Source organism: Excalfactoria chinensis, chromosome Z (assembly GCF_039878825.1).
Source record: "Excalfactoria chinensis isolate bCotChi1 chromosome Z, bCotChi1.hap2, whole genome shotgun sequence".
Taxonomy (NCBI): domain Eukaryota; kingdom Metazoa; phylum Chordata; class Aves; order Galliformes; family Phasianidae; genus Excalfactoria; species Excalfactoria chinensis.
Genome location: NC_092857.1, coordinates 20,839,237 through 20,864,599, shown reverse-complemented (window position 1 = coordinate 20,864,599; position 25,363 = coordinate 20,839,237). Strand labels below are relative to the sequence as shown.

General features: G+C 37.9%; 1 protein-coding gene across 1 annotated transcript in view; it reads right to left on the bottom strand.

The window, feature by feature from the left end:
• Window positions 1-25,363, bottom strand: part of PIK3R1 (phosphoinositide-3-kinase regulatory subunit 1) — a 57,244-nt gene that overhangs the window by 19,073 nt on the left and 12,808 nt on the right. The window contains exons 3-6 of the mRNA XM_072358924.1: window positions 5,726-5,818; window positions 4,028-4,102; window positions 1,176-1,307; window positions 89-290 (exon numbers count right to left, since the gene is read on the bottom strand). Of these exons, the coding sequence (XP_072215025.1) occupies window positions 89-290; window positions 1,176-1,307; window positions 4,028-4,102; window positions 5,726-5,818 (502 nt within the window). The remainder of the gene's footprint in view (window positions 1-88; window positions 291-1,175; window positions 1,308-4,027; window positions 4,103-5,725; window positions 5,819-25,363) is intronic.

Here is a 25,363-nt window from a genome sequence, read left to right as displayed (position 1 = left end):
CCCACTGGAAGTCACGTCACAAAATCGATTAATTACTTTTGTATACAGTTAACCCAAGTTATGAATATAATAAAGATGTCCCACATACCTTGCTATCTGGAATTTGAAAAGGACAGGGCTGAAAATTTCAGCTAGAGACCTCGCATTCAGGAGATTTTTGCTGGAGGCTTGACAAAGCCTGAGGAAATGTTTGAGCAAATATTGGAGCGTGAGCCAGTATTGGTGAGGTATATTTGGAGATCTAATGAATTTCTTCAGCAACTGTGCATATTCTTCTGAACTCTGCACATCTGCAAATAAACAGATAAAAGGATCTTGATATCAGCATAGGAATATTCAGCAAGTAAAATGTAAAAATATGTCACTACTTTGGAAGCATCGATTTTGCAAAAGAATAATGAAAATTCAGTCCTTTAGTGCTGTAAGATTTGTTTCTTCTTTGGAAAAGAAGTGAAATGCTTGGGGAAAAGAAAAAGAACAAGTATTCAGAAGTCAAATGGAAACAGATATGCATTTTGGTAAAAACCACAATGTGTTCAGAGTGTACTGGTAGAAGTCTGTCTTGTGTTTAGCGTCACACATGATTGGGTAATTCTGAGATGCACTAGATAAGCCTCACGGGTGCTGTTCTAACTTTGAAGGTTACCAGTAACAATATCCTGTCCTGAGACATACAACAGAATACTTGGCTGATGAGCTGAAAGCCTGTAAGCTGTCTGTTTGAAATGAGCACCACAGCTGATGAATCTTACATGCATGTATTTGTCACTTCATAATCGGTAACTCCCAACATACTGCAGAACACCGTGACCTCTAATACATTTACTTTGTCAGCACTGATAAAAAGTTAAAAATTAGCTTTCCGCACACAGATAAGTCCTTGATTTTTTCCCCCAGTTTTTCTATAGTCATTCTACCCACTAAAATGTAGAGAATTACGTTATCCCATATATCTTCTATTATGCTTACCTAAGCACGTAAGTAAATAATGCAGATCTAGATCTGAACTGAAACAGCTCCCATCAAAAACAGTAAAGATGTCTACTTTTTTCTGAGATATGCCAGGTTGTGAAGAATCTTTCTTGTTCTCTGGGTTATATACTTGATCACTGAAAACTCAAAATCCTTAAAAAAATGCTTTTTGTTTGACATTTGAAATAATCTGGTATTCATACCTTGAGCAACAGAGATTATGTCACTGTAAACAGTTGCTGGAATTATGGGATTTGGCAGATCTAGGAGATACCTCTTGAGAGCATCTGATAAAGTGTGCACATCGTAAGTTTCTAAATCCAATGAAGAGGCATCTGGAAGGAAAGAAGAACATGCTTCTAAGACATTAGCATTTAGAACAAAAATGTAGACTTATGATATTACCTCCTCATAACAAGCCAGAACTGCTAATTAATATCTGGTTTATGATGAACAACTCAGAAGAAATAATCAATCTAAAACACATCGTTAAGACTAGAATATATAGCACTCAACACTGTGCCCTGGCTTTTCACATCTGATGAAACAAATAACTTCCACTGCTGTGTGGCCTTCAGTCATACACTGTGCTAGGTTGAACTCATGGTAGGGATTTGCTTTATGTTGGCAATGTTACGGCATATCAGAATATTTTTTAACAGGTCTCTGATTTACCTATAAATACGTTGTGTAAGAAGTAAGTATTAATCAAGGCTTCACTCAAATGCAGACACAAACACACATGTGCAGAACTAGGTGCTCAGTGTTTTATCTAGCAGTTGGGGTTTATCTTGTAAAACCCGGTATCTTTCCAGTATTGTTACGACTCAAACTAAGGTCTGAGAGTACCACTACTTCATAGTGCTGGAGCAAGGAATATCAGCAGCAAAATTAAAAATAGGAAAACAAAGAAATAGTGCAAGCAAGCTTGATTTTCCTCTTAAAACATGAAAGTCTGATGCGGTATAGTCCCAAAAGTTTACAGAAAGCCACACCTGGGAGAAGAATCTAGAGATACCTGTGCTGAATAACTTTTTAGGCTAGTCAAGTATCCTGTAAAATAAATCTAGAATGTACTTAGCCAGCTTGAACCGAATTCTACTGGGTGGTAGAAAACTCAGCTATATGGTGTGCCTGCATATTCTGTGAAAAAAGCCAAGAGGGGTTAGTGAGACACCCAGTGCTCCTCCTCCTCCTTCTTGCTTTCCCCGAAGGAAAGCTTGCAGTAGATTTTAATCCCAAAGAATCCTTCTGAGAAAATAATGAAAAAACTTGCAGTGTGGCTATGAATTCTACAAAAGCAAATAAGTGTCAGGAAATCCAACCAACTACAAATTCATAATAGTTTTCAACAGTTCTGTTGCTCCCAGGATATTTATTTCATAAATAAAGTCCTGATTCTCCCAGTGTTGACCCATTCCTGCACATAAATGTGTGAGTAACAGTTAACTTGAGCTACTCTGCAACTTTTTGAGTGTAAAGTCATAAAACAGACCTTAACTCTACCATCTACTGAGCTGGCCAGCTGCAAGACAGCTTTGATTTTGGAGCTAAACAGCACTGTGTTGAAGCTAATAGGCAGTTATCCAAATTAAAATGCAGAGCACTTTAACCACAGGCAGAACAGCACATTAATGCTCTTCACAGCTTGGAGAACAAAGCTGACTTGCATGCTGCTAAATCAAGAGAGTGGGCAGCAAAGATCCAAATCTCTCTGCATCCATGTGTCTGGACACCCACCACACTGGCTCTGTCCTGCAAGACCCTGAAAATATCTTTAAGAGAACAGAGTAAGAGACTCAGTTACTAACAAGTAAAGTCCTGATTTCCTTTCCTCAAACCTAATTACATTTTAAATAAGAATAAATGTAAACCACAAGTTCTTGATCTTAGGAGATAGACAAATCTTTCATAAAAGTATACACCCAGTTTAAAGACTTAACACAGGATTTTGATAAATTAAGACCTACGCTCACATTGGTGCTGTAAAAATGTGGATTTATATGGACTGAAATATAATTGCAATGCTAAAAACAAGGCTTAGGTTGTTAGCACCACATGCATATATTCTCTCTCTGCTTTCAGGCATTTACTTTTCCCCCATTACAGTCAACAGAGGAGTAGATGCTCTTTTGATTTGAAGGAATGGTCAACTCACAGCATCACCTCATGTTTATTTTGCTGATAGTTGTAATTACTAAAAATGAAGAGAGGAGTATGAGTTGCTTGCTTAGTTCATTTAGCACCATGGCATATAACCAGTTTCATTTTCTAGCTCTATGTATGTTTGTGCTTCTTCATGCAAGAAGCAGTTCACACTACTCACTATTGCAAAAGCATGGTGAAGCACTGCTGCTACAACAGCTCCTCATCTCTCACACTGCAGCTAAGTATTGCCACACCTATATAATCTGGAATAAGGTATAAAAACCATAACAGCAAAGGAGAAGGAATTATATGTCAGAGAAGTTGAATGGGTACGTGGTATTAGAGGTGTAACTGCATTTTCACTGTCCAAAGCCTTGGGTCCAAACCCAAACTTTTGCAGGAACATTGGCTCACATCTTTTTCTTTCCCTTCTGTCATCATCTCAGTATCAAACAGGGAATGTTCAGCCATTGCCACTCCAGCCACAAGTATGTATGCACATAACTGTATGAAGATAATTGGCCACTTGTTTACAAAATAACTGATAGCACTTTAGGAATGATGTATCTTTCTCTTGCTTCAAAAGAAAAAACACAAACACTATATATAGATATATATATATACAACCAGGTGGCCAGCAAATGACTAAAATATATTATTCATGGAAGAGGAGCTGATGCAGTCAATAAAAAGACAATCTGCGAGATTAAAAAAAAAACAAAACAACAAACACAGCAGAACTTTTCCATATTAAGTGTGAACTTTACAAATCTTTTTTTACTGATATTTGTCTTATTATATCATTCAGAATCGAGTTATATATAAGCTGAGCAGGGGAGCAAAGAGAATGGGATCAGAGTGACCCCAGAAATCCATCTAGTTCTTCAGGGAAGAGAGCTGTACTTACCACACTCAAGAATTTGTCTTAATTCTGCTGTGCTGCTTGAGCTTTGTGTTACATACAAAGTTGAGCACTCCAGACCTTCAAAACAAAATTGATGGGATGTATTAGTATTTCAGTGACTGCTGCCATGTAACAACACACTTCTGTATTCTTCAAGCAAGTACATGCAGAATAAACTAGCAACATTATCAACATTACCCAACCACCATCCTCCTACTAAATACAATTGCTTTTTAAGACTGTAATATACTACTTTGTACATGCTAACAGTTGGTTCTGCAAATAGAGCTGGCCATAGAAGATCCGAGATCCCATGAGACCCCCATACTCTGTGCAGTGCTCCAAGTGATGACCATAGAAGGTCAGGATTTGACAGTAGACACAGTAAAGAGAGCAACCTGCAGGGGCAACATTGGAGACAGATCTTCCTTTACCAGGCCTATTTAATAAGCAAGAAGCCAGAGTTATACTGAGTTACACTACCTGAGCTAAACTACCTCAGAAATGGGACAGGACTGAAATTCTGACACGTTCTAATTAGCGTTAAGCCTGAATAGACTTAATTGAGACTAATACACTAAGGTACAAGCAAGCTCACCCTTTGGTACTCTATGCAGTTAACAGAGACATACAGTCTCTTCTGATGAACAGGCAAGTCTTGGGTTACCACTGACAATCTGTACAGCCTAAAACCTCAGTGTGTAAACAGGGTGTGTCACATCACTTCCGTAAGAGAGGATGTATGCATCATATAGTATGTCTCAGAATGCACCTGAATAAAAGACATTAATGCAATACTTGCACGTGAAAGATTCTGTTTACAATTTTGTTAATTCAGGGAAAAGACAGAAGACACAAGAAATAAGATGGTACCCAAGGAAGCAGAACACCAGCAATCTAATATTATCACTGGTGTTTCCTGGAAGCACTTATTGTTTATGCAAACTGCTGCTGAACACTGGTCCTTCTCACTGATATTAGCAAACTCTTCTCACTCAGTAAAAGATCACAGTCTTCCAGTAACACATCACTGAGAACCCATATCCCCAAGGACAGCAGTCTATATCTGTAAGAATACCACTTTCTCCCTTCTTCCAAGGCCACTGAAGGAGCAAGCAACCTAATCTCACCAGCACTATGAAGGAGGTATCACAGAGAAGCCAAGAAAACAGAAAAAGGGCAAAAGAAGTAGAAGACAGAGAAAGAAAGGTGAAAGCCTCTAAGAGACAGAGAGATATAAAATGAAGAACTAGGAGAGCAAAAATAAATCATAAAAATTATCACTGTCTTAGCACACAGCAGTAATAAAGATCTGCCTCCTGAAGCATAACAGGTTCTTCTAACATTTTCATATTCAGTTCATTTTTTCTTTTCTGTTTTGGAGAAATATACTACTTATTTGGCCTTGTATACAAATAACTGTAATGATATCTCTTCCAGAACCAACTTAAGAGCTTAGAAAGTTAGAAAAAAATAAACAAGGTAAATCTAATCCCTTCTTCCTTTATCTTTGCTCGGGTCTGAATAGCCTCTCAGCGGAAACCAACACAACAAACCTTAAACAAGATTATTTTCATATCAATTGAGTAATGTGATGCACTAGCAGCTCTAGGACAGGGAGATGTCAATTCTGGATCTAATTCTGCAGTCTTGGCTCACACAAGTAATAAAAAGCTCATGGCAGATAACTCTTCAGCCTACCTTTCTTTTCAATTGTCTCTATTATCTTTATGAGGATTGGTGGAGCAACATCAGGAGGTGAAAACTGCTCTGTAAGATCCGGAAGTGAAAAAGCTGTAAAAGAAGAAAAATAAAAATAAGCCCAGCTACACTTGAATTCAACCATCATTTATGAATATTATGACATAAAATGAAACCAGTTCATTTTTAAATAGTAAACACTTCATTTTATCAGCTGAGAAAGACTGTGCAAACACCCCACTTGCCAGACCTAAGTACAAACACTCCAAAACTTACCAGAAAGCTGGAAAAAATTATAAGGATTGTATTTTTACAGCATTTTCTCTCAGAGAATTCAATCAGCCCTAAAATCACCTATTTTACACAGGAAGAAAAAATACAATAAAAGTCTGCCACCTATGGGAGGACAGAAATACAATGCAAGAAAGAAAAGGAAAAAAAAAAAATTCCTCTGATATTTACAACCAGTGTATACCAGCTGAGGGAGCTAAACACATTGCCGTACGGGAGCTGAGAATCCACCACATAAAGTTGAGAACAGCAGTAGTAACATGTTCATATTCACAAAGAAGATCAATTACATAGGTAGGTAGGTGAATAGGTAGATAGGTATTTTTGTTCTTCAAGCCTAGCAGTATTAACAGTGTAGGCTTTTTGGAAGCAAGACTTTTCTTCAGTTATTGGTTAAGAAGAAATGGTGAGCTAATCACAAAGGAACATTATGCAGATCCAAATAAAACCTGCATAACATCTCCATAAAGCTTTCATGCAGTAGTTTCTTTGCTGAGAGAAGATACCATATAAACAAATGATCTAACACTGTGATGTGAGAGACAATCTCTCAATGCACCGCTTTTTGCAAAAAAAAACCAAAACAAACAAACAACAAAACAATGTAAATGTTTTAAAGAGATTTCGTTGAATTCCTAGAACACAAGAACGTTTGCATAAAGATATTGTTAAACACCTGCCAGAAGCATCCGGCACACCTTGATGGGTTTTGACTGATAAATAGAATTAACCACTGAAGTAAAATTTGTCAGTTGCCTAAGCAATGGTCATCTCTGCTCAATTAAATTCATCAAAAACAAACAGAGCACTTTTTAAATGCATACATGCATGTATCCATTTGCATGTGTGCAAATTACTGAATACAACTACTATGGTAACTAAGTAGGATGGAAAAAAAAAAAAGAAATGACATAAAACTATGAATATAAAGCTTTATGTTAATATCTTTTAGATAAATAAAAAATAACCTAGCACAACTGAAATAGCAGGCAATTTTCACTGAGAATTTGCCCTGTTTTGGAACAGTAATGACATACCTTTTCAAAAATTTGAAAAAATTGCAAGTGGAAAAGACTGAAATTACTGAAGAACTTTGGAAGTGATGAAAACTGAAGAGAAGAATGAAAGATAATAAATTATTTACAAATTCACAGTAGAAGAAGGCAGCATACTGGTACGAAAATGAGTCCCTTGCAAGATGCAGAGAATGCCTCAATAAGGATCATGAATTACTTTCCAGTCCATTCATAACTGAGAAGGACATGGGAAAAACATCTGTTAATCATAAAAATTTTAACTTAAAAGGCCCAAAAAATGAGCACTCAGGAGTCTCAAAAGGGTTGCCTAAGGAGATCCCTGGCCCACTGATGTTACTTTTCAATCGCTCACAGAAAATCAGAGCAGACCCTGGGGACCAAAGGAGTTCTACCACTCTGCTTGTAGCCTGAAAAGACAAGCAAAATGACCCTGATGACTACACACTAGTTACACTGAGAATCTTGAGCGAAATAAAGGAAAAACTGCTATTAGATTCCTATCATAAAACACTAAAAGGCAGCACTGCATCTAAGGATTGTCTGCATACTTTGCAGAGGATAGGTTCTGTTAAAAACCACACTACTTCCTTCCTTATGATGCAACAATTATTTTAAACATGCAAGTGAGTTGACAAAGTCTCAAGCTCTGTCAGATAGCTAATTTAATGTAACCTTACAACTAAACCTACACACAGGTAAAGCATGTGTTATACAAGTGTAGCTGACCAGAAAACCTCCAAATGTAATTCATATAAAACAAACTACTCAGGGAAAGAGATGATGTATACATCTCTTCACATTTTCAAACCACTTTTAGGTGCCTTCTGGAACACTTCTTTTAGGCTTAGATTCATATCTGCTTCGTCAAACACAAGCTGGGCTCAAATGCAAAACTGCAGTCCAAGCAGCCTCAGCTGAGGCATACTGAAATACAGAAAGACCATTTGATCAGATCAAAGAATTCTTCTCAACCCCTAACTATGAACCTACCTTATGGTATAGGCAAATGTACTGAAAGAATATTGGAAGATCAGATCAGAATCATATCACAGGGTATTCTAAGAAAATACTTGAACTATGACACATTCATAGACTCACAGAAAGCTGAAGGCATAAAATACATCCCTTACATGGCAGCAAACCAAGAACAGGATTTAAGAATAGTTTTCATATTTTCACTTAATCATTTTCTGCCCTCCCAGGTAGCCAGTTACAGCATGTACTCTACTCCTTCTTAAGTAACAGCAAAGAAATTGCATCATCTCTGAACAAAGATGCACATCTCATAATTCCAGCTGGAGGCAGTGTTTCAGTCTAAACTGAAACCACAAAAAGAAAGGAGAGAAAAATATGGAGAAAGAGCAACTTGCACCAAGTGGAAGTCAGTCTGACAGACACTTGAAACCTTTCAGGTGACAGCATGGTAGTTCAAGGACAGTCTGTCCTCCATACTCAGCTGCTGTCCCTCCTTTCAGGCAGCAGACAGAACTATTCTTTCTCGCATGTAGCAAAACATTCCTTGAAACGATGGCAAGGGATACTCTGCAAGAAGCTATAAACAAGATGTATTTAGAAAGACAATTCCATTTGCCTCTAGATACAGATTTTTCTTACTTGAGGGGTGGGCTGTGACTGATAAATGAAGCTTAATCACTGAATGAAAACAAAAAAGAGGATCTAATCCCAGGTGGAGACTTCATGGGAGGAATTCACTGCAGAGTGAAGATGCCACACAACACTGTCTGTCCCCATGGGATATGAAGAATGAACACAGATCCTAGCATGCTTGTCCATCCCTGTGTTTTCACCTACATCATCTGCTACTGAATCCCTCTGTTGCACAGTATTCTTAAATAATATTCTTAGATGGAAATGAAAAGCTTCTTGAAACATTTACCTTCGTATTTATTTAAAATCTCATCTACGTCTACAAAGACATGTATATGAAGCAAACACATTGGATAAAATTAAGCATTTCCTACACTACTACCCTAAAATACGTTACCTATCAAAATATTCAAGTATCAGTAAAATATTAAAATAGAAATCAAGATTTCTGATTTCTCTTCTTTCCTATATCCCATTCAGTTTCTTCAAAACTGGAGATTTTTGTCCATTAGGGATGTGGCTGAAATGTTACACGTTAAGAGAGCCTTTAAAATAAAGAAAATCTATTCCGTAAATAAATGAAGCATAAAATATTTACATAATTCACTAAAAATACAGGATACTCACCTACCTGTTAATTACTAGGCTGATGAGTAAAAGTTCAGTAGCAAACGGACACAAACACACACACACAAACAAACCTCAATCTAGTCACCTTCAGCATAGTAAATGCCATAACAATGCATCTAAAAATACAGTTAACACTGCTCAACAGCAACAAATAAACTTCGGCTTTGTAAGCATGTAGGCTATTAGTGAATGAATACCACTTAACCTCTCACCTATTCTAGGATTTCCTACTCGTTAGTGTCACTGCCCATACAATTAAATTACTGTATCATACTGACTTATACTTTAAACTCCAGAACTTTTGCAGAAAATTAAAAGCGATGTTCATGTTGAAAGATCTCACAAAACACACATCTGTTAGGCAAAAGAAAAAGAAGACCTCGAATTGGTAGAACTGAAGCCAATTTACAACATCTACATAAAATATAGCCAAATTTGGGAAATGCCCTTCATTTTCAAAACGTCAACAGGAAATGGCAGAGATCAAAGTGAAGAAAACTATGCAGTTTGGGAAAAACAATTTGAATCTTGTAGCCAGAACACAAGATACTCTTAAAGTAGGCTAGATGAAGAAAATACAGCATACGCATTCAGAGATTAACAGCTGAAAAAGATATTTTTCATGTAAGTCACTACTAGTAAAAAGGAAGGAAATAAAATCCAACTTGCAACCTGCATTCAGTACCTGATTTCAAAAGTATCTTCTGCTTTGAAGCATGCTGTAGCACAGTGCAGAGGTTTGGAGAACCAAATCCACTCTTAAGAATCTGAGCAACTTTGTAGATCCCTTTATTACAATCCAGTATCAGCTTTTCAGTTAAAGTAATCATTTTATTTTTTTTCTCCTCAAATCTTTCAATTATCTACTTTATTTTCTTTTCCTTCAAAATACAAAGGTTCTGAAAAGCTATCATGCGCTTTTCGTGTCTTCCTTCTAGTCACAAGTCCAGTAGTACGTCTCCAGAGAGTAAGGAAGCTTCTGATGACATATGATAAAAGCTGGATTTTCCACTAGCTCTATTTTTACCTTGCCACAGTGAGAACCAATGAGAGAAACCACAAGCCAGGGCTCTCTCCAATCTGTGAACTCTACGCTCTCCGTGATACAGACAGGCTTGAACAGCATTAAGGCTATCGCAATGTGTGGGAGATGAGAGCATACCTAACGTTCAAGGGTTGCCAACACAGCTACAAAGTGCAAGATGAAACCAGCCCACAGCTGCACCTTTTGGAAGGGTTCTCAGTAAAAAGGGATATTTTAGCGTTACTACCTGGCAACGGCAAGTGGAAATTTAAAGCGGGAATTTGGCTTCAGAAGTTTTGAGCCATATCCTTTATTACTGCTGAAAGAAAAATGAAAATGAACACATTTAAAAACATATATATGGCTTAAAGTACAAGAACACAAACACTATAAAAATGATAGCTTAAAATGTAACGGGAGTTCAATTTCTGGATATCTTACAGAAAATATGAACTAGCACATTTGAATTTAGTGCTGACTCAAGATATTACTCCATGCATGTCATGTTTTCAGAAATGGCATTTAAAGCTGTTTGTACACACTGCATTCAATGACAACAAAGCTGTACATAAAAGCCTAGTATTTCAGAGCACAGGTCTTCAGAAGATCATAACCAGCTTGTACATGCGCAGAGATACTCTTTATGTGCGCAACTGCATGCACTAACAAACTAAAGTACGCATTCCTAAGATTTTCACTTATCTATGATTTGCAAACATGGATATGTCCATGGACATAAGAATAAGAATCTGGAATAAAAACTGCATAAATAACAAAGAACAAGAAATGCAAAAGTAATGGCCATCATCAAGCAAGTTGATGATGTTAGCCTTCTTCAATGAGGCCAATTAGCAAACAATGAGGAAAAAAATGGCTTATCAAAAACTTGAAATACTTTTTATTGTGGCACTGTCTATGGTATAACATACAGCAAGATGAGGACAGAGTCAGCACTACTCACTACTACTGAAGACTCTGGGGTAGGTATGAGCTTACTTTCTTGGCTGAAAACCTGTTATTTTGAGAAACGATCATGAGGATCTTGTAGTTTTGGGAAGCAGCAGGAGCTGCCTCTGAAAGGATGACTGGGCAGCTCAATGACCCTCACAGATATCCCAGCACAGTCCCATGGTGCATTCTATGCCCCCCTCAGCACCTGCCTTCACCAGCACAGGAAGCACAAATATGTGAACCCCCTTTCCCCCCACAGCAGGGAATGAAACGAACCTCAGGGATACAAAACACTTAACGCTTAGTGTGGCAGCATCACACAGTCCCCTGTTTGGTTACAATCTTAGCTACCTTTGTAGAAATTTTTTGGTAGAACATGTATGAGGAAAAAAAATACCAATCGAGATGCTATAGAGAAAGTTTTCATAGGGATCTGAGCTTTGGGTTCAACCAACACAGAAAAAGACAAGTCTGGCATTACAAATTCCAAATACCACCAAGAAATCCACTCTGAGATTTGATGACTGTAATCTGGATTTGGTACATATAGTTTTGACACTTATCAAAAGAGCAATCAGATGCAGTATTTAGAGTTGTCTATTTGCTACTAGCAAAATGTTTTTGGTGAAGAAGGATGAAAGAGTGAGAGTGAAGACCAAGAAGTTTATGTCACCGTGTGTCACAGATAAATCAAGCACTGCAATAGACAGTAAATTCAGCTCCAACTGTTAGAAGAGAAAAAGATCTCCCTTCATGCTCCATGTGACCTGGGATAATTCAAGTTTGACTACAATTAAATTCCTTTAAGTGCTGAACATATAACTGAAAATGGCAGGAGTGCTCAGCTATCTCTTCCGCTATGATCAGATGTATTGTTAAAAAATATAAATTTTTTTATTATTAAAATATTCATAGTAAATTATGAAATAAAGTTTCAGGCTTCAGTGAATTTGACATGCCATTATGAGTAGCTTAGTAAGCCTGTCTACTATTACATGTCTTTTATTTTTATCAGATGCCATCAATCAGGCAGGCTCTGTGGACTCAGAATACCACAGAAGCCAACACTGCTAGAGGAGACTGGATCCAGGAGAAACGCGAAGAGATGAAGACTATCCAGGCACTAGAAAAAGAAAAGCTCTGACCCAGAAGCACTATCAGCCCACAGGCTCACAAGAAGCCTATTTTTTTACACAGACAGAAAAATGTCTGCGAGTCAAGGTTTATTACTGTAAAAATGATCATAAGCTATGAAAACAAAGGGAGAAAGCGTCTGCTGTTGACCTTACATGACTGGAGTACAACTAGGAAAAGTGAAAAAAATACTGATTCTAAAACCTTGTCAGAAGATTCTTCTATAATATGCTGCCTGCCCAGTTTTCTTCTTCCGCTGGTCAGCAAGCATTCATCACATGCCAGAAGATGAAGTGACAACTTAATTCAGATGTTCTCTGCTAATGGTATACTGACGATTTTAGCAACAGCAGAAAATACAGATTTGTACTGGAAAAACAGTTTATCCCATCTGTAGTCAATCCTCTTTTTCTTTCATCTGCAAAGAAGGAACACCTGAAAAATCAGAATATGTTTTTTGGCATCTCAATAATAACAATAAAGCCTTACGGAGAAACAATAATCATTAATATGCTTCTGGACCTTAAATCACTTTAAAATCACTCCTATTTCCTCTGTGGTGCTAGACGAGTAACATACAGGGACAAAATTTTTTTTGAAGCGTTTCATTCCAAAAGGTAACAGCAGAAATTCTTCCTGACATGACTCTGAACTTCACTCAATCCTGTGCAAAACACAAAAGCATCTGCAGAATTGTCTGTGTCAGGCAGGTACTGACATTACTGCCATTTATAAGCCTAGAAAAGGATGTTTCAAACCAATTCTTGTAGAAAAATGTGTGTAATTTGTTACAAAATACTTACTTAGCACTTAACAGAATGAGGCAGTCCTTTCTCCAGGAAGACAAATGTAAGTATACTGAGATAGGGCCGCTTAGAATTCAACCCACCGTATCTACAAATGCTGGAATAAAAACTGAATGTTACTTCACTTTATCCTGGCTCCACATAGTATGTGGAAAAATACATAGTCAGCGGCATAAATCAGTGCATTAACTGAGACAAGTCACATACCTAGATACTTTCTAGGTTTATCAGCATGTACACACAAGCAATGACCTGACTGATAAAAATACTGTGTGCATGTTGATTATGCAAGAAGCGTGGGGAGCTGGAAGAATTCCTCTCCTCATCCCTTTTTTATAAGGTCAAACCAACTGCACTCTCCGGGGTAAGGAGAACAAGGGGAAACTATTGGAATAAAGGAGATATTATAAATAAATAAATAATAGCCAAATAGCCAAAGGCATTTTCAGATGAGTATAATAAAGCTCTCTGTAAACAGTAGATGGCAGAACTAGACAGCACAAAACTTTGATCTGACATAAAAATTCATACTTTAACTGATCACCCAAGAGAAATCTGAGATCTCCTTACCCTTGTCTGACACAAGAAAATAAATACTCACTGCCCTAATAATAAAAAATCATATAACATAAAACAAAATGAAAGCTCAGAAAGAAAGAAAGGAAAGTAAAAAAGCTGTACCTGACTAGTTCAGCTGCATAAATATGTGGAAAATATAAAACCACCAAGCAACAGCATTACAGAATACTTCACTCCTTCACAACAGTTTATACATTTAACACTGACTGCTAATCATATTTCACACTCATTAACTTAATGTTTCATAAAGCCCTATTTCTATCATCTGTTGAAAGGGAAGTGATACTGCTTGTACTGGGCAGGAATTCTGTACATAATATTCTATCAGATTAAACCTCAGTAACTTTGTGAATTATGAGCTGTCAAGCACTTTTCTCATCTGCCACAGAATATAATTCTTAGAAATAGGAGCTATAAATAAGGCAACAGATGTTCTTTGTTGGCTTCAACTGAAGCACAGATAATTTTTAAAAAGCCAGTAGTTAGCACTGTTCTATAAGACAGTATTTTGCTTCCCTCTACTGGTGAGCTTTTGCAGTTTTTCTTTTCAAACTGTGTTCAAGATTTGAAATGGCGGCAAGTACTTCCAGTTCGTATTAACAAAATTAGAAAAACGGGCAGCCCTGTGTTGAGGAAAAACCACACAGCTTATGAAAAAAATACTAAATGTGGTATCTCCTGGCATGCAGAACATTGCATTGTAATGCCACACATAACATTTGAACTGCTCTGCAAAAGCAAAGACCCTAGGAACTGAAGGACAAGAGGAGAAGCAGCTGCTTATTAAACAGCCTTTTTAAGTGTTATCAGATAAACAGAAACAGTAATACAAGAACTAAATAAGAATGCAGTAAAATAAGCTGCTTTTCCTTCTTCTAAGCAGAGAGCACCCCATAAGCCAGGAAGGCCAGGTCAAGCACTATGGGAGTTGTGGGCAGGCACGGGGGCTTCTTTACTTCCAGCCTGAGAGAGGCATTGGTTATACTGCAACACAGCAGAGCAGAGCACAGGGTGCAACGAGATACTTCCCACAGGATGAAGCATATTTCCATTTTATCCTTCTTTCTCACAGACCACCCCTAGGTGACCACGTAGCACAGTTCTCACAGCTCCTAAGAATCACCTGTTTAAGTGACAGCTTAGGGCAGTGAATGTCTCTGAAGAGGGCATGCGAACAGTCTTTACAGCAAGACCCTGAAGACAGAGAGAAAACAGTTTAAAAAAGACAACATGCACAGTTTGCATCCTGTGGGTATCTTCAGGTTCCTGGCCAGCAGTCTGCAGTTAGAGAGTACACAGTACCCAGTTACTGTACCCTCAAAAGGCAGGGTAAGATCATGGATGGGACAGCAAAGAGAGGACGATACAGGGACAGCCAAGAATTCAGACCCCAGCAAAGAGCCAAATGCCGCCTTTCTTGTCAGGGGGAGGTTGTGTACATTCCTTCCTCCTTCAGGATAGCAGCTCCATAGCTAGAACACAGCTGAGCTCCAGAAGAATTTGAGTAGTTCTGCCAAATTCTTCTCATAGATACTAACTGGCAATGAAAAACCTGGCATTCCAGCTTAAGGCAGTGGTTTCATATGAAACCAAACAGGACATCAAGACAGAAAAAATAAAGCACTGAATACTCAGGTGTACTCTGGATAGCACAGGTGTGAGGGGAAATAGCATGTCCCACTGACATCTGCATCTGGAGCCTACTTAACAGGTTTATCATACAACTTTCAGGTTTATTACTGTCAGTAAGCACCTAGACTGAAAAACTGGTATACTACTGTACTGGTAGTGCCTGGAAGCCCTTATCAAAATAAGAACAAACTTGTGATAGATCTGCCTCCCTTTCTGGTCTTATGATTAACTAAGAAATCTCTGAGAATTCATACCAGTTGCCCTACTGACCTTCTACAAACCTTCACAAAGCTGTAATATTCTAGTAACGTCCGCAATTGCAATTTATAACAAGTCAGACTGTAGTGGAAGTGTACTTTCTTTTAAACAGACAATATGTAAGTTCATAGATTTACACAGTATTTCACTACAGTCACTCCACAAGAGAACTTCCTGTCTTCTGTCTTTTATACCACACACACAGAAACAAAATTACATGAAAGAAGCATCAATATCACAATGTCAAAAATTCAAAACTTAAGACAGCTATGAAGTGAGGCTGCACGTGAAATTTCTTTTTTCCACATCAAGATTTATCATTTTTCCCATGAAAGTATTCCGCTTGTTTAACCAGTGCTCTCAAGGGATAGAACACAGTTGAATAACAGAGGTATTTTCTGCCTTGAGCATTAAATAGATAATATTAAGTCTCTTAGGTCGCTCCTCCTGTTCCCTCTTCAAACCTGAGTCCTCTATTACTTCATGTTCAACACCATGTAAGAGCACTTAGTTCCACACCCTGTTCTCTAGCTCTTCATAGCAAGTGGAAAAGGAAATAGGTACTCGTCTGTTCCTGGAAACCATCACCACTCACAAGAAACAGCTGCCTGTCTTTAGAGGGAAGGAATGCTGAGGTCCATCTCAAGAAGCAATTGAAAATGCTCTGTCCAGCCAATACCATCTTAGACCTCTTCTGGGCAAGACCGCGGAGAATGTAACAATGAGACAGCATCAAAGACCTCCACGGGGAAAGCTTCAGTGATAATGCCAAGCTCCCTTGTTTTTAGACATTTTACCCTCTTCACCTATAAAGCATTGCCCTAATCTCTTCTGAGCAGCTGAGTACAAACCTACCAAGATTACTATCTCAGTTCCCGTTCCACATAATCACAGTGATGGTTAGTATCTGCACTCCTGCAGCACCTACTTGTTGTATCAGAAATACAGCCGCTGGATGGACATTCCGTGGGGAATCTGGAATGCTCTCCAAACTGAGAGAATTCCCACCTTTTCCTTGTCCCTTACTTTTTCTTAGGTTTTTTGTTGTTGTTGTTGTTTTCTTATGGAAGGCTGTCACTGGTTTGTAATAATGACTCTGTCTGAAAAGCACCTTTTAAAACATTTTCTTTTTATACAGTAATAAGAATACACTAAATTTCAGGACAGTATGTTGTTTTGTTTTTTAACAGTATATTATTTTGCTGCTTTATTTTTGCTGTGGAGAAACTAAAATGGTGGAGATACAGAACACTCTCAAACTATCTGCTGGAAAGCTGTCTAGAGGGAAAGAATAAGCTCTTCATTACGGCAAGAAAAAGATAATATGTATTACTGCGCTTGAGAAGTCAAGTTGTTTAGATCTGGAAGATTTACATAAAAGTACTGGCAGAAGCTGCTGACAGATAAAAGCCAAAACAGTTCCTTCATCTTTTGGGAATTATGGGAAACATTTATAAGTACACAAAGTTAAAAATAATGAGCGCATAGCAGTCACCCAGGGGAAAGAAAAAAAATAAAAGCAAACAATGGTTACAGTAATCCAGCATCAAAAGAAATTCTTTCAGTTCTGGAAACTAATGTATTTCAAATCAAGTATTTTCTCCTCCATTTAAAAAAATAAAAATTTAGGGATCTAGATGAAATGTAATCTTTTAAGAAAGTAAAACTGGGTTAATCCTTACTGCCATTAAACCACTCACTGATCTGACATAGATACAGAAACAACAACATTACTTGGAAATTCCTGAACTGTAGCTACAGAGAGTTAATCCCACCATCATCTTTAATTTCATACAAAGAAGAGAACTCTCAGTCTGATCGTAACAGATTTTCTGACCCATGTCATACACCTGTCTATACTTCTCTACATAGTAATGCTGGTGTTGATTTCTTATTCCATTAATTCACGCTATCAAGATGCAATACAAAAAAAAGATGTTATGGAATATGCAGTATCGGCACTTTATGCATGAACTTGCAAGGCTCTTTTCTATAAATCAAACTTTATTCACACTGCACTGCTAAAGTAACTATAATTTAGATTCTAGCAGTTAAAGTGGTGAACTAATCTCCTGGACCTTTACAAAGCAGTCAAGACTCAACTGGCTGCAATGGGACAAAGAACTTTATTTTTGTACTGTCTACCACACCGTGCTGCATAAATTCATACAGTGTAAAATTTGCTTTTAGGAAACAACAAACCTGCAAAGATCAACAAAGATGATATAAAAGAAAAGCTGCCATGAAAACCTTACTATGGTTTTACGTTGTCAGCTGTAAGCCAAAGTCTAACTTAAATCAAGGGTAAGGAGGTATGGTGCAGGATTTCACTTTGCACGGTAGTTTTCATTTGCAAATAAACTAGAAGAAACAGGCAAAGCCTCTCTGTAAAAAAACCTGTAGAATTAACAAAGCACTTGAATCAGATGAATCAATCTGCAAATTCTACGCAACCCTCCAGCATTAAGGCATTTCTTAAGGTTTAAAAAATAAGTAATGTATCCCTCTTGAAAATAAGTATGGTGTGAAGGAGTGAGGATGAATAGAAGACTCTGAATTAACTGCAGAAAAATTCCGTGCAAGATCTTGGAAAACCTAAGCTGGAGAAAAGCTGTGTACAGGGAAAAAAAGAATGCATCTGATTGAGACCAGTCATGTTCCCACTGATTTTTATCTAAGGTGATCAAAGCAAAGCTGTGCCAGGGAGGTAGATCATTTTATTATGTCTTCTGCAAAGACACAGAGGCAAGCTAGCTTCACCCTGAGCAGCTGCTTCGCTTCGCTTCCCTTCCCTGCAGCCATCCAGTGCTAGCCTTTTCTGTAACAAGGGAAACCATGGAACTGATGTGGGTATACTCCAACTTCATTGAAGAAATTTGAAGGATTGGGCCTCAAGCTGACCCTCCAAACATGGGGCAGTACTGGGTGAATAAATGAACATACCACTAACATGCTGTGCATTTAAGCACTGCAAATGTCATGCATTTCTAAAGGCCTCCTCCTCCAAAATAAACCAACAAAACAGTTTGTCTGCCATTCTGCTCCTGACAAGAGGTCAGCTTAGTTAGAAGACGAGCTATCTGCATCTGAAAATATGACAACACTTCCAATAAATCTGTTTTTCTCCATAGTCACAGAGAAAGCTTAAAGCTGCGATCACTCGACTGTTCCTGTATATTAGCTATGGGACACAATAAAGAAGATACTTGCCTCAATTGCACAAGATGTGATCAAATTAAAAAAAAAATAAAGTCTTCCAGCTATGACTCAGTAAGGAATGGGTGGAGGTTTGTGAGGCTGAAAGGCTGGAAGGAGCATGCCACCCTCAGCACCGGCCAGCAAGGATTGGGAACTGGTTGCTATTCTGTCAAAAGGCCAGGTATATCATACTGGCTGCTTTCCTGCTATGCTGCCAGGGTAGAAAGAATAAAATTAAAATAAAATAAATGAACTCCTACATGTCTGCTCTATTATCCTGTTCCAGAGGAATCCCTCCATCATCATCTTGCCAAAGGAAAGAACCAAAGTTACAGTTACCTTTATTTGACCCCAACAACAAAAAATATACTTCTTTCCTTTTTTTATTTGACATTTTAGAAGAAAAAAAAGGAAAGAAAGACATTCTTCTTTCTCTTTTTTATTAATGTGGGCCATGCCAAAAAGTGTAAGGATGGCTCACTTGATTCCCAGATGGAGAATCCTTACAGAAGCTAGCTCCCTGTTGAGAACAGAAGGAAGAGGAATGTATAAATTTTAAACTGACCTGATTTTTGTAATAGCCTTACGACTCCCTGTTTTTGAGGGTACTTCACATGACTTGCCTGATACATCAGAATCAGCACCTTTCCACTTATTCTTCCTTCTAGCTTTACCCTTCTAAACTAATGCATACATCTGTGAAGACTTGTGTCCTAATTAGCTCAGCCACATTCACTGAATTTTACCGAGACAGTTACAATGCAAAACTCCTCAAGAACAGACAAGTTGTCAGCTGCATCTACTAAGTCACCTAAGCATCATTCCCACTACGTACATAATTTCTGCAAGACTCAGAATCCCTACATAGGATCCTCACAAAGGGCTGTAATATTCCACAGTAAACCTGCCATACATGCACCACTAATTGCCTCTTTTAGATCATTTTGAGCAATCATCTAAACATAGGTCCTGTTTAAAGGGAAACACTTTCTTTTTTCCTTACTTTCTCAGGGGAGACATCCCTTCTGCTTCTCTTTTTGTTGTGCTTTGCTCCATCAGTCAAGTCAATTTTCCACCAGTCAGCTTCCCACATTCCAAACATCACTCTCAAACTGAGAACTCTTAGGAGACAAAGCAAAGCTACTGGTTATTCTAACAGCATCCAGTCAGGAACAAAAAACGCAAAGCACAAAGTGAATATTCTGATCTGTACTGCAGGAGGATGTGAAGGGATGTGACTGGAAGGAGCAAGTAGTAAGCCACAGGTATAGACTTCTCCAGAGATGTACACACTCAGCTTGTTTGGTCTCCAAAACCCTGGAATATTCTAAACTGCTGTGCTGCTATGTAAAAAGGCTGTGGTGGTGTTTGTTTATCATTGTTTTTTGTTGTTTTTTTTTTCCCTGCAGAACAGCTACAAAAAAAGTAGACAGCACTCTGCAAAGTTTCAGAGGAAGCTGACCTTCTTTCATTCAAGACAGAAAACAAAGCAAGGATGAAAGATTTCTGACAGGCTATAAACAGGTGACCAAACTGTACTAACAATGACAGACAACTGTAGATTTTCCAAAATAATGAGTTTGTCTTGAAATAACTTCATGCTCTTTCTTCATACCGACTATCAACTTGAGCCCAAAAGAACAAATCAGAACCACACCAAAGCCCACTTTTTCCTGTCTTTAAAGCTCCTCAATGCTTTATGTGCATTACGTATTCTCTTACTCTCAGCATTTGTTCTCTCTTTCCTTCTGGCATTCTGTAATCCTGCCAACTGACGAGCTTTGCTTTTAATAAGTAGATCTGCCAACTTAAACACCAGTCTCCTAAGGCAATCAAATAATGAAACACACATGTATATACTTGCACGTAATCTGTCAAATGCTCCTATAGCCCACTACAAATGATTTTTGCAATTCAAGATTTTCATAGCAGCATGCATTCATATACCCTGGCTTTTCAAAGATAAATGCCATGGTGATAAATGATTCATGATAAATGCCTGTGACCTGTTTGTACTGAAGACAGCAATGGTCCCACAGTTTACATACTACTGTATAGAAGACACATGAGAGACTTAAGGAAAAAAAAAAATAATAAAAGAATACAAGAGGTGAACAGACAACTTCATATGGAATAAGCATATTTTTCAATTTTTCCAATTTGGCATAAAGGCCTGGTACAAGACAGGATATATTCCTCTACAGCAGAACAGTCTTCCCATGTTCCTTGTGTGGTAAGTTAATAAATAGCCATTCCAGGTGTCCAGAGTCTTTTTCCTACCTCCCCCACAACCTATCATCCATATTGATGCCTCCTTAAATTCAAACTTCTAAAATATTATTTTCCTAGACAGAAATCTTGCAGTAGAGTAACCCAGAAAAAAACAAACAAAAAACCTCTCGTCTGTCACACTGGGATGAAATTGCACTGCCACACCTCTGAGTGAAATAAAGATACAGTTTATAGCATGGCAGAATAAAGATGGTAGCAAAAACGTCTTTCAAGTAAGCAAGTTACTAATTGGTATTAGAAAATTACTATCAAGTTTCAAGTACTGTAATTTCCTACATAATTTCCCATAATTTAGAGAACTCCCTGTATTCCTCTGCAAATCACAACTACAACGCAATGAAAGAAACAATTAGAGGTGCATCATAAAATTGTAAGGAAAAAGCTACTTAAAGCATGCATCTCTCTAACGCACACATTTCTATTACAAGACATGCTTTACACTGACATCAAAGGATAGTCTGAAACTATAAATTCTCAGTATCAGTGAAAAAAAGATTAAATATTACCACATCTGTTCAATGTATGCACTCACATTCTAATAATTATTTTGCTTTTGATGCTTATAGCTGGATTCCAGCTGGTGAAGCTGGATGATACAGGCAGAGGTATGACAGTAAAATGTGCCTGCTCTGCTTGGAATCCTCTTGGACTCGGCAGCTGAAGCCAGCGGTATAGAGAGCAGATGGTACTCACTGCTTGTGACAAATAAAGCCTCATGCCATCAAACCTAAAGCAGTTCTGGTTCTTGGTTTCAGTAAGATGTTCACATAGATATCTAAAATCTTGAGTTCTGTCTTCAGATTCAGCTTTCTGTGATTGTTTTCCATGTGATCTCCCTATTACAAAGTGACCAAGCTTAAACTATCTTAAAATTTTAATTGCTTTGCCACTGTATTTTTGGGCCAACTCATTCCTCATAGGAATCACAATGCTCACAACAGTGTCTTGACCATGACAGTAATTGTGAGGCCCTTTGAAGATGCAATCAGCAGTGCCACTAGAACAAGCACAAGAGGCAATGAGGAACTCTGCTTCCAGAGGTGAGTCTGAATGCAGTGAAGGTGGTCTAAGCCCTCAAACTAAACAACACAGAACTCTAAAATGAGCAAACAAGCATGCGACGGAAAACGGGTCAACGGAATCTAACTTCAAACCATGTGAGGAGGTGAAATTATGTCTACAGACAAAAGCTCTAAATCCATAGCTTTGTAATCTTAATGATCAGCTAATAAAGTGTAGATACATGACCATACATCAAGGCTATAAAACTCTGTATTCATCTTAAATGTAGTAGTTTGTTACAATAACAAAGTATCAAATTAAAATAGTCACCATATCATTTTCTCACTTATAAGTTGCTAATTATCATCACACTAGATACCCAAACTGGCAGTTCTGGGGAAAAAAAAAAACAACAACAAAAACAACAACAACAAACAACTTTGCCAAAGCAGCATGGAACTGATCTTTCATTTGTTCTAGGGACGATGACTGAATATAATGCCAAGAAATAACATGGTGAAAATAATTGCGATATTGTCATAACCAATTACTACAAAATGTGTGTCCCTCCACCCCCAATTAAGATGTTTCTTCTACAAGATTTGTAAGTCTTTATTTTATAACAGACATAAGTGGGTAAAATTTAAGTTGTCTCCACTAAGTACATAGTAAAGAGAGAAGTCTGTACAAATTAGAAACATGCTTAAAATCATCTAGATGTTATGAGCTTAATCCAGGAATTATGGAGTGAAATTCCATGCCCTGCGACTGCGCTCAGACAAGATGATCCTACCAGTGTTTCACTTCCAGGTCTTCAAAATCCATAAAAGAAACAGTCAGAGACTGTCCTTCTTTGCATCAGTCTTTAATGTGTGGCATTTTATGCACATTTATATTAAATGCAATTTGGTATACTGAAAATAGGGATTCTTTTCAGAGCAGAGCTAGGGTAATTATAACATTTGTGCTCCAGACCCTGAGGGCAATGGGAATTTTGCCTGAGAGAAATGAGAGTAACAGCTGTGGGATTTGTCCCACTGCTGCTAAATCCTGACTATAGGTCTGATCCTGTTCCTTCTCAATTCAGAATGTGTTTTGCCACCAGTTTTAGGGAAAGCAGAATAAAAGCCTCCTGCTTCTTGTATGAACAAGCCTTTTGAGTAAACAAAAACCCCATGTATAACATTTACAAGAAGACTACTTTACAAGAAGATTACTTTAAAATAATCTTATTTTTACTTTGCATTCAAAAGGATTTTGAATAAAATTCTTTAAAACTCTGCTTAGAAGAGAGCAGCTCACATTAACAAGCACAGGCATATCCCATCTGAACTAACAGACGATCTACCACAGTATTTGATTGACTAGCTGTTAGATCAGACAATGAACAGGAAAAAAAAAAAAACCAACAACCCAAGCCATTCTCATCTTACTCGTGTGTTTTTTCTGTGTCATAATAAAACCCTAGATATTTGTCTTAGAGGAAACATCTGGAGAAAAAAAAAACAACAAAACAACAAAAACCAACAGTTGGTAACTGTCTTCCCCTTTTTTTTTGCTAAACTGCTGAACTTCAATAGTCCTGAATCTTAAATCACTGGGGACAGAACCCCCAGAACACCATCCTTGTCAGTGCAAGTTTGAACATCAGAGATATAAAAGACATTTCACTAGCACAGAGACCAGTGCAGTCTGGAGCAATTATTAGCATTACACGCAACAGATGAGTGCCAAATGTTCCTCTAGCAGACAGTAAGAATTTTCCCAAAAGCCTGAAGGACTTCACGCTAGTCACTCTAGGTGATTTACTGTAACAAAAAAAGTGTTTTAATAATACCGGATTGTAAAAATCTCTTGTTTTAGAGATAAGGTTGCAGCTTACACAGCTAACAAAAGGGTCTTGAAGTTGTCCACGCTAAGTTTGAACTTAAGAGGAAGTTAGAAAAAGCAGTTGAAAGCAGCGGGGAATGCACACTGATCTTTCAACCAACAGCAATAAATTACAAATTCAGCAGAGCAAGGAGAATTCAAACATTCATCCTGCTGTGCTCTTGAGGACCCCTAACTAAGTAAACAGAAGTCCTTTATCTCCAGATATTTGATATGAAGATTTTGCTACTTACTGTTTTGAGTACAAGTTCCTTAACACTTTCTCTATTGAAGAAGCCAGACTCTGAGATCCACTATAAAACAAAAACTTCTGGTCTCAGAACTACCTTACAGTGGAATTTTCCCTGTGTAAGAAAATTGCTTATGTAGGCTATTGAGCAACTACATTATTCTGGCTTCAGAACAACTAAATAGATTTGGACTGGCAAAAATATGCTCTTTATTATACTCAAACATCTGTATAGATTCAACTCCTACACACTCAAAATAAGTCATTTCAGAATGTCAAGGGCTAACATTTTCTGACATTTCTCTCCAGAGGAAGAATATACTGCAAACAATGAAATAAATACAAGACATAGAACAAAAGACTGGACTACTACTAAGAGGCACAAAGCAATTAAGCCTGATCAGCCAAGAATTTGTGCTGCAGAGGAGCTCCCAGATGGCACTAAGTCATCACAGAAGACCTGTGCATCACCAAACGTAGGCAGCTCTGAGACCTGTGCTTGGCAGATGCAGCAGAAGAGTGCACAGAATACACCTTGCTGCATCCCACCCTGGTGTCTTACAGCTCTAAGAGTAAGGCGGGTTAGACACCCCTCAACTGCTTAGCAGTCAATGGGGAGGGAAGCAGGAAACCACAGCAGGCTTTGCAGTCACCTCTGTCAGCCCTCACCTGTGCCAAACAGCTGTGTAGCAGCCAGGAAACAATTCACTGCTCTGTTCATAAACACAACAGACATTTTCACTTCTCCATCCAAGCACAGCTTATTAAAAAATTTAAAAAATAAGCAACAGAGGACTGGAATGTGTCCTCAAAGTGGTAAAAACCATGTGAAAGTAGGAGAATTACTGCAAATCTTTGCCTTTCACTGCATATTTCTGGAATGGTTCTACATCGAGAGATAATGAAACCTCACAGCTGTGAAACCTTATCTACCACTGTGCATAGTTAGTGGTTTCTTTCATTAATTTTATAACTTAAGTGCTCTGGTCTACCTTGAAGCAGCTTAGGAAGAAGGCTTGGAAATTAAAAGTTAACCACACAAACTATAAGTCCCACCATTGACACAGTCTGCTTGAC